This window comes from Bombus affinis, chromosome 16 (assembly GCF_024516045.1).
Source record: "Bombus affinis isolate iyBomAffi1 chromosome 16, iyBomAffi1.2, whole genome shotgun sequence".
In the NCBI taxonomy this organism is placed as follows: Eukaryota; Metazoa; Arthropoda; class Insecta; order Hymenoptera; family Apidae; genus Bombus; species Bombus affinis.
In genome coordinates, this window is record NC_066359.1 from 577164 (window position 1) to 588541 (window position 11378).

General features: G+C 43.0%; 1 protein-coding gene across 1 annotated transcript; it reads left to right on the forward strand.

Moving 5' to 3' along the window:
* Positions 1 to 9249: 9249 nt before the first annotated feature.
* LOC126925915 (uncharacterized) lies at positions 9250 to 10152 on the forward strand. The gene is made up of 2 exons (XM_050741925.1): positions 9250 to 9614; positions 9684 to 10152. Exons 1-2 carry the CDS (start codon positions 9250 to 9252, stop codon positions 10150 to 10152), a joined length of 834 nt encoding a protein of 277 aa, XP_050597882.1.
* Positions 10153 to 11378: the final 1226 nt, after the last annotated feature.

Here is an 11378-nt window from a genome sequence, read left to right on the forward strand (position 1 = left end):
CGCTACGGAAAAAGATACCACCAAACATCCTATTGAACGGCACGCATATAACGCAAACAAAGCATGTCAAATACCTAGGACTCCACTTAGATCAAAAACTCACCTGGAAACTACGCATCAAATCAATAGTAGAAAAAATACAGAAAACAATGAGACAAATGCATTGGCTAACAAGCCGAAAATCCAAACTAAGCACAGAAAACAAATTAAAAATATATAAAACGATCATAAAACCAATCTGGACGTACGGAATACCACTATGGGGGACGGCAGCAATGAGCCATATAAACAAAATAGAGGTAATACAGGCTAAAATCCTCAGAACAATAGTAAACGGACCTTGGTACGTCAGAAACGAAGATATACGAAGGGACCTGGGAATGCCAACGGTCAAGGAAGAAATCAGCAGATACTCCGAGAAATACAAATCAAGAATAGCAACACACATAAACCGGCTAGCTGCGGAAACATACAAAATCATAAATATGGACAGAAGACTAAAAAGGAAGCACCCAGCAGACCTTATAAAGGAAATAACCTAACAAACACGAGAATGGTACCCCGCTGGGGGTAGCCACCAACATGCTAAATTAACCGTTAAAAAATTCCACCAAATGTCCAAATTGGACAAATTGTGAATTTTAACAAATAAATAAAAAAAAAAAACTCCTAGGCGTGGCTATTCTTGGCCATGCCGATGAAGAATTCTTCACGTTAGGTCCCGGAGAAAGACTCTCCGATATGATCTCCATGTCATGTGTAACATGTAAAGTGGTGTTCTCCGTCGGCGGAGTATAACCGTTTTTGTCCTTTTGTGCTTCAGTTCCTTCCGGTCTTGCAGATCTGGAGCATTCAGCTGATTCGAGACGTTTTGTGGCGTCGAATCAAATGGTTGCGATGCTGACGTTGCGAACGTGGTTGTCAGATCGCGGGTAATTGATATGTTGCGAATATCACGCGGTGAGCTCCGCGTGGTATGCGACGAGATCGGCGCTGGACTTGAAGCGGTGCCTTCCGTCGGAGGAGTACGACCGTTGTCGTCTTGGACGGGATTCAGCTTCTTCCGATCCAGAGAATTTCGAGCGATTGATTGATGTAAGACGTTGTGTAACGTCGAATCAGATGATTGCGATGCTGACGCTGCGAATGTCACGACCGGCATACTTCAAATCCGATGGACCGATGATGGAGATAGAGATGTGGCGGCCTTGGCGACAATGTATATCGCCGAAGTGCCTAATGAGTCATCTGTATCCTAACGGTCCTTCCACCGAATGTCCTAGAAGTGTGACAACGGTCACGTACGCCTACAGGGTAGTGGGGATATTAAGGGATGACAAACAAAGAAGAAACAGGTCCTACCGAAAGTCAAATTGTAAGAGCTTCAGTCTTGGAAAGTCACGGCTGGAGCTCAGAACAAAATCGCAGTCAGTGTAAATTCAGAAATAGATTCTCTCGTTTTTTTTGTTATCTTAATTTTTTCTTTTCGTTCGAGCCTCCTGCTTTTTATTTTACGTGACATTTTTGGCGATCCTGCCAGGATAGTGAAAAGTGTTTGTTCGGAAACCAAAAGACATTCATCATCTACGGAAGATAGAATTATTTGGGACTACGGTCATCCGCAACAACGAAGTAACTATCACGAACCGAGTGAACTGACAAAGGAAGGTAAACTGGATTCCTTCGTACGTTACCGTGAAAGAAAATCTAGCTTCAGTAGCCAAGACTCATCTTCGTCCGAAAGCAGGAAGATGTCTAAGACAAACGAATCTCAAACTTCTACCTCAACGGATCCAACGTTGCGAACAATATTGGATAGCATTCAAAAACAGCAAGAGAGTATTGCCCGTTTACAAGAGGATATGTTACGTTTTCTATGCAAAGTGACGAAACAAATAGACGCTGGGTAGCAGAAATCGGAAATATTAGGAGAACCGTCGCAGAGCTACGGACTGGGTTCGGATCCCTTGCGACCGATGATTCTGGTTCCATCATTACTGAAGGCAACGAAAGTGAATCGACAGCGATTAATCGCACCGGGAGTACGGTTAGGGCACGCGAACCGACCGGGTTAACGATTCCAGGCATCCCACCTGCGCACATCGACACCGAACAACCCGAGGTTGAAGAAAGAGGCTATTTTCCACCCGCTCTTTCCACTCTGCGAGTTAAGGATGCAATACGTTGTATTCCAATGCTCAACGGAGACGATGATGTAGGTGTGGAAGAATTTATCAAAGAAGTGAGCAGTATGAAAGACCGTTGCATGGAGCAAGATTTATTGCTAAAAGCAATAAAGGTAGAAAAAATAGTAGGAAAAGCAGCTCAAAGTATCCGCAACATCCCCATTGAGTGCTACAGTGATCTGTACAACGCACTGAGGAACAATGTGGCAGCTCAAGTGACTTCGGAAGAATATCGGGAACAATTAAAAGAGTTGAGACAGGGACGGGAAGAATCAGTGCAGAGTTTTAATATTCGGTTCAGAAGAATACTCAACCGTTTACTGTACGCAGTAACCAACGAGTACCCACAACCACTTCTACGCAAGCTAATGATCGAAGAAACTACAAAGAAGATTGTCCGTGTGTACCTAAAGGGACTCAGGCGCGACATAGGCCGAACATTATTAATCATCGAACCCGTGAATCTTGAAGAAGCTGAAAAGAAAGCAGCCGACTTAGAACGCTATTCACGAGAAGAACGGCAAGCCAATTGGTCAAGTAGTCGCTTGCCTTCCGCTAGTAATCGCCTCAACAATCAATCAATGCAGGTAAGACGATCTAATACACTATCTAGATCGCCTAACGCACTAGTAGCTCAGAAACCTACCACATTTGACCGAGTAGAGAATAGGCCACCCGCTGAACGCGCGCAAATGAAGTGTTTCAAATGCGGAAAGCTGGGACACATGGCCAACAAATGCCAAAATTTTCTACAACCGAGACAGTACGACCGACCACCCGCAAGAATTCAAGCAGTCCAAGAAAGGGACGAAACACGAGAAGTAACATCGAACCAGAGTATAGACGAACCGCGCGAAACATACGGGTCAACATCACCACAGGAAGATTACTCACAATACCTTTGTCAACCCGAACCACAGAGCGAGTATTTCTGGTCGACACAGGGGCAGGGATAAACCTAGTGAAACGTAACAAAACTGTCAACGTGATACAAATAGGGCCTAGACAAAAATTTTCTATGGGACGAGACAAATACGAAACGAACGAATACGTAACGAAACGAATTTTTGGACAAGACCACATCTTTCACATAGTACCGGACAACTTCCCAATCATCGAAGACGGAATCATTGGGCTACCATGTTTAGAGAAGTATAACTATTCAATATCCAATGACAGAATCCGACTAAATGACAAAACCATTTTATTTCAGAAACCAATACAATTAACTCCTGGAGAAAACAGAGTTCAAACAATCTATCTGGAAGGCAAACCAACTAAAGTATGTTTTATCAACACTGGTGAGCAAAACATTGAAATTTCTAATAATATTCAAAATTTCCATGATGTTTCCAACGTATCAAAACTAAAAAGCCTAGTGAGAACAGATCACATTGAAAAGCCAATCCGCGAATCCATAGAAAAGATTATTCTCCACTACGTTGACATCTTTAATTTAGAAACCGACCTTTTGCCCTGTACTGATTTAACCCAGCACTCAATTTCATTAACCAAAGATAAAATCATTAACACACGATCGTATAGACCACCGGAATGTCATCGAGACGAAATTTCGCGACAAATAGGAGACATGTTAAAGAAAAATATTATAGAAGAATCAGATTCCCCTTATAACTCTCCGGTATAGGTAGTTCCGAAAAAATTAGACGCCTCAGGAAAACAGAAATGGAGGATAGTCATTGATTTTAGGAAACTAAATGAATTCACGGAACAAGACGCTTATCCTTTACCTGACATAGACGACATTTTGACACAACTAGGAAACGCGAAATTCTTTTCGGCGCTTGATTTATCCTCAGGATTTCATCAAATTCCAATGAACGAGAAATCCAAAAAATATACCGCTTTTTCGACACCGCAAGGCCACTTTCAGTTCAATCGAATGCCATTCGGTCTTAAAAACGCACCCGCTACTTTTCAAAGATTAATGGACAGAGCCTTAACTGGACTTGTAGGAAAATATTGCCTTGTTTATTTGGACGACATAGTGATATTCGGAAAAACGATTCAAGAACATAATGAAAACCTCGCGATAGTATTTCAGATACTCAGAGAATTAGGACTTAAATTGCAACCGGATAAGTGCGAGTTCGTAAAACCGGAACTAGAATACTTAGGCCACGTAGTTTCAGCCGAAGGAGTTAAACCAAACTCCAAGAAATTAGACGCTGTAAAAAACTTTCGATTACCCCGCAATTCCACGGACGTTAAATCATTCTTAGGTTTAGCAGGTTATTACCGCAAATTTATTCGGAATTTTTCTAAAATCGCGAAAAGCCTTACAGATTTAACAAAAAAGGACACACCATTCCATTGGACTGACAAACACCAGACTAGCTTTGATACTTTAAAGGACAAACTTTGTAATTCCCCAATACTAGCTTATCCGGACTTTAACAAAACCTTTACCCTAACCACCGACGCAAGTAACGAAGGACTAGGAGCAATACTGTCACAAGACGGTCATCCTTGCTGTTACATTTCACGGACAATAAACCCACCCGAACGAAACTATACCACGACAGAAAAGGAACTCTTGGCCATCGTATGGGCCGTGAAAAGACTTAGGCAATACTTGTTAGGACGACGCTTCATTATTCGAACCGACCACCAAGCCCTTAAGTGGCTACACAATTGCAAAGACCCCTCTAGTCGACTGATTCGTTGGAGACTTAGACTCGAAGAATACAACTATGAAATCGAATACACAAAGGGTAAAGATAATACAGCTGCAGACGCCTTATCTAGGGTTCACGCGGTAACTCGCAACGAAATAGTTAATCTCGACCTATTAATTGACCACGCTAATTCATTCAACGAATGGAAAAACAACAACGAAAACCCGAAACTCTTAGAAATTAAACCAAATGATCAAACATTCTACCAATTAACTCGAAACGATTTAGGGGAATACGACGAGACACTTTGGATCAGAAAACTTTACAAAATTCTTAAAAATACAACAAAAATCGGCATAGGAAATAACGATTTCACTGAATTAGAGAAAACACAGATTAAACTCGTGCTAATATATTTTAACGACACATACAAGGAAATTACTTATGCGCCCAACCCCATCTTAAAACTAGACGAAAGCGAAATACTACAAGCAATAAAGGAAAACCATAACGACACCGTAGGACATTTAGGGATACAGAAAACGTATCAACGGATTAAGGATAAGTTCAAAATCCCCGGCCTTTTTGAAAGAGTAGAAAACTTCGTGAAGACATGCGACACATGTCAAAAGGAGAAACTAACACGTATCAGACCCAAAGAGTCCCCACAGATCTCAGACACACCACTTCACCCGAACGACAAAATCGCTATGGACATCATAGGACCGATGACGAAAACCAAACGCGGAAATCAATATATACTTTCAATTCACGACGAACTTACGAAATATCTGATCCTTGTTCCCCTCAAAACGCAACGAACTGAATCTATAATTAACGCGCTCATTGAGCACTATATTTACATATTTTCGGCACCAAAGACGATTCTGACAGACCAAGGACAAAATTTTGTTAGCGATTTAATGACGAAATTCGAAGAGGCCTTTAAAATTAAACACGTCAAAACAACTTCATTTCACCCACAGAGTAACGGATCCCTCGAAAGAACACATGCCTCGGTTAAAGATTTAATTCGTACTGCGTTACACGACAATGACAAAGAATGGGACGAAGTACTTAATTTCATTTGTTTAGGATACAACACTGCAAAACATGAAGGAACAGGATTCTTCCCCTTCGAATTGACTTTTGGGCGAAAAGCGAACTTACCTTCCGCAATATCCAAATTCCCCACATTTACCTATGACGATATGTACTCACTTTGGCAAAAACAGTTAAATAAATATTGGGAAACAGCTCACAAAACACTTATTCAAAATAAGCAACGCTACAAGCGAGACCAAGATAGAAAGATTGTTAAAACTCAGACCGTGTTTAGGAAAGGAGACTCTGTTTTAATTCACAATGACCATAAAAGAGATAAGTTGGACATTGAATGGTTAGGACCCTATAGAATCAATGATGTGAAAACTCCTTACTACATTATATCTATCGACAATATTAAGAAAAAGATACATGGTAACCGATTGAAAACGTACTTTTTCCAGGATAATGCTGACTCTAGCACTAGTAACAATACCCTTGGTTAGTTGTCTTAAATTCACAGGATAGGAATTACAATTTGTAAACAAATCCAACCAATTCTACTACGATCTTAGAGGACCAAGATCAATCTAAACTGGGGGGTATGTCACGACCGGCATACTTCAAATCCGATAGACCGATGATGGAGATAGAGATGTGGCGGCCTTGGCGACAATGTATATCGCCGAAGTGCCTAATGAGTCATCTGTATCCTAACGGTCCTTCCACCGAATGTCCTAGAAGCGTGACAGCGGTCACGTACGCCTACAGGGTAGTGGGGATATTGAGGGATGACAAACAAAGAAGAAACAGATGTTACCGAAAGTCAAATTGTAAGAGCTGCAGTCTTGGAAAGTCACGGCTGGAGCTCAGAACGAAATCGCAGTCAGTGTAAATTCAGAAATAAATTCTCGTTTTTTTGTTATCTTAATCTTTTTTCTTTTCGTTCGAGCCTCCTGCTTTTTATTTTACGTGACACAAGCGTGTACAGTATGTACAGCTTCCTATTAGTCTAACAGTTCAATGTATGTTTGTTAAGATGCGTACGATAATCCTATATACCCGCTTGCGTTGTAATAGTCGACTTTCTATCAGCAAGTTGGCAAAAACCATCGACAAATGCAGAATTCTGTATAAAAGATATAGAATGTGCATAAATGTTAGAATGTAAGATGTTCATTACACATTCGCACATTTGTAAACACACGTCTGTACAACATAGACTTTTTGAACGTGATAAATAAACGTGTTAAAGTTTCGTTTTGAATAGCCGTCTGCGTAGATTCTATCCTTTTTTTAAGTTTCACAATATTTCCTATAGGTAGCCGCTCCTGATCGTAAACTATACTTATTAGAATTTCTCACAGAAAGTCACTTTTCTGGTTATTAAAAGCAATAATTCACTATGTAACATCTCTTGATATCCTATAATCTTCAATTTACCCTTTAATTTAAAACAATTTCATTTAACATGTCGAGGCATGACAGTGGTTTCTTGAGAATATTCAGAAAATAATACAGAAAATGTATTTGAGTTTATAATTATTCACAGCATTGTATTATGTATTATTTATTACATTTTGCATCTCCTATTACAGTTTAAGGGCATGTAAAGGTATTACAATACATTACACTTTCTCCGCCTCCCAGCCTATACTTCTTAAATTTTATATACAAATAAACTTATATACAGATAGACATTTTTAAATTGCCCAAATTGTAATTCGAAGCACTGTTCAATTTTCAGATTCTGAAAACTTTTTTTTTTATTAATGTGGAGGGAAGCGGCGTGGTAGTGCCGGACTCCAACCTACTAAAATCTCCACGACAACCGTCCTGGCTGCGACAGCGAGAGGGCCGGGAACCAGTGTCAGCGACACACCGCCCCTCCCCCGCGCAAAAATGCTTCCCATAATGGAGTGATATGCGGTCACGTCACACCGCGCCTCATCACCGTAGCCGCCATGCAAGGCAGTCTAATTCCCTACCGGACTGCTTGGCGGTCCCGAGGCGCTGATCTATCAGCGCCTAAGTTTGACCCCCAGCGGGGAGCGCGGCGACCCTAGCGCGCCTCATCGAAGCGCGTCCACCGTCTCTGCCGCGCCCTCGCCGGGTGAGAGTTCCGCACCCTCAGCTTCTTCGCTGCCTCCTTCCGAAGCATAAGCTGCTCACAGAAGGAGGTCACGTCCCTCTTCCCTCTCTCGCTTTCCAACAGAGCCTCGAGGATCGCCGGCGGCGAGAGGTCCCATCCGATTTCCACGATAAGGTCGCGGCGCGGCCGTGCCCACGCCGAACAGTACTTTAGCGTGTGCTGCGCCGAATCCACGCTCGTATCGCAGTGGTGGCAACACGCGGTCGCCTCTTTCCCGATTCAATGCAGCTATTCACCAAAGTCACTCTGTAGATCAGGGAAGGCCCGTCCCCCTTCCAACCAAACTTCCTAGTTTGGACGGACGGCCTCGAGGACCCTTAGCCCCGTCGCGCCCGTTCTCATGTCCAGGCTGGCGCGCCATCTGTCGAGCAAGGCCCGTCGAGCCCGAACCTTAACGTCGGCGCACACCGGGCCGATCTCGTCCGACAAATTCCGAGAGTGGAGATAAATCTCGCGACACCTCTGGGCCTGCAATTCGAACGGGGGAAATCCGGCGAGCACAGCCGCTGCTGCCGCCGAAATGATGCGAAAGCCCCTCACTACCCTGATGGTCACCGTCCTGTGCAGTCTCTTGACATTCAGGAGACTGCGGCGGCTGGTCATCAGGTCCTCCGCCCAGATCGGAGCTCCGTAGAGGAGCCTCGATCTCACCACGTCGTCGTACAGCCGGCGCACTCCGACGCCGGCCCAGCCGAAACAGCTGTCACAGGGTAAATTTGCTTCACTATGTGATAAGATAGGTAATCCCAACCGTCTTATCATGAGTCACCGCCAGGGTAACGTCCAGTCACCCTAAACATGATACATCCGTACAACCGAAGTCCAGAGTAACATCCAACCATATGATACATCCGCACGACCAAAGTCTTTCTCCCACTTCAACAAATAAAGGCATATAAATACTCCTCCCGAAATCACTCAAGTGAGACTGCAGTCTGCATAAGTCTGAACTACCCTAAACTTAAAGTCTATTGTTGCGAACCGCGGATCATTTATTTCATTGTACAAGTGTGTGGAAATGTGGCAAAGAGTTCGATCTCTTGTTTTGAGATCGACATTTTTTCTGTAATTCGTTGAATTATTACGCGACACTACCTTGGTGGGTCTGAAGAAGAAGGAAAGTGTGGAGGTAAATTTGAATCTCCACACGAAGACGATATTAAATTTGTGCGAAAATTCGGGTCGCCAGATAGCAAAGGAGAAGACGGAGATTATATTGTTGACGAGAATGAGAGTTCCGAAGAAGTATAATATAACATTGACGGGAGAGGTGCTTAACTCACGCAAAAGAGATAAATACCTGGGCGTTGTGTTGGATTCTAACAGAAATTATTGTAATCATTTTGATGGGGTTTGTAATAGAGCGAATGCGATTGTAGGAGCTATCAGAGGGCTCCTGCTGAATATGAACGGCCTCTCCGACGCGTGTAGGAAGTTATACTGTCAGGTGTGGGAGTCGGTCGTGCTATATGTTTCACCGGTCTGGATGGATGTGCTCAGCAGGATTAAGACAGTAGGCAAACTCTGCAGGGTACAGAGGGGTGCCTTGATAATTACTTCAACGGCCTACAGGACGGTTTCGCATGCGGCGTTGTGTGTGTTGACGGGGACCATGCCCATTCGTATCAGGGCGCAGTAGCGAGCAAAAATCTACGAGGTTAGGAAAAAACTAGCTCGACCTAACCTCGGTGACTCAGAAGTGCTCCTAAATCAGCTCCATCTGTACGAAGAGGAAGCGGTAGACGAGTGGAGAAGAGAGTGGACTAGGTTCAACACGAACAATTGGACAAGGAGGCTGATCGAGAATGCAGTCATTTTTAGGAAAAGGAAGAGAAGTATGGACCACTACACCATGCAGCTGTTGAGTAGGCATGGTATCTTCAACACGTATAGAGTTAGAATAAACAAGGAAACCGTCGACAAATGCTGGGATTGCGACGCGTGTCCAGATGGTGCAGAGCACGCCTTACTGAGGTGTCCAAGATGGGCAGACCAGCGTATTACTCTAGAAAATGTCGTTGGCGACACACTCACAGTGAATAACACAATCGCATTGGTGTCGGCCGACGACCATACTTGGGGGTTGTTCCGTAGTTTCTGCGGGGCAGTGATGAGGACAAGACAGGCATAAGAAAGGTACAAAGGCGGAGCGATTCGAAAAAAGGGAAGAAGAGGATCTTCGAAGAAATGGAGGCATCTGTGTGATAAGGAGTTGACGAGTCGAATGGGGTCTCGTCAAAGTAATGTGCTATTAACAGTGACGTCGAGACCCCCCGCTCGAAGAAAGGAGATTGAAAGAAACGGATTGAAAGAAAAGGAGTATGGCACTACCATCAACCGAGTCTCATATAATCCGGCGACGCCGGTCGTCTGGTATGCGTAATGCATTTTCCCCTCCTCGCGAGAAAAAAAAGTGTCGCCATGCCGCACAGAATGGCGGCGTTAAGGATAACCAAACGCTCAACTGGGAGATGGTCGTGTAGCCCATAGTGCTTTAGAAGAAGGTAAAAAATTTGACATCGGCTTGCCGTGTTAGGATATTTCGAAGCTGTTATTTTTTGTGAGAGAGCTATTGTTCTAGAAACAACCGCGACGGGTTACACTGTTTTCTTTTTTTTTTTTTTTTTTGATCGACTGGGGGATAGAAACACACACAGCCTTCGGTTCGATCGGTTATTACCACGCAAATTTGCAAAGTTGCCACCATGGGCATGCGCGACCAATCAGAGCAAGCGTTAAGACACTGTATGACCCAGATTACTCTAGTTACACAATCCGATATAATATTTCTCTGAGCATAGCCAATAGGCCTTGCGATATCCTTGAATATCATACAAACGGGCTTTCTATGGGGTTCTACCCCTAGATCCGCCTTTCACTTTTATCCACTGTGCTCCGTCAACTGCAATTTTAATTTCACCGTCAGAACTAGAAAGAATATGCATCCTTTTCTTATTACGACACACTTTCCAGAAGTTTTCCTCTTCATTATCTGAAGATCTTTCTATTTCTCCACTTTCAATGTATTCAGAACTTTCACTATCAGCTTCGCTTTGGCCTAATTCATACTGATCTTCTTTGGAGGTGTCCTGAGAATAATCTTCATTGATGTTGACAATTTTGTTCAATATTTTATTATATCTCCTGGATTTACTCATGATTGAGTTGGTCAAAATAAAAAAATACTGTGCCTAAACTCAATTACCGTATTGTAAATACTTGCAATAAGCGGAGACAATAATGGGAAATGTCTACAATAACTGAAACTTTTGCACACTGTCTTTGAAAAACGGATTGTTTATGAATTCAGCTAGCCCACCAATTTCACGTATTTGTATATAGGTATACTACATATAA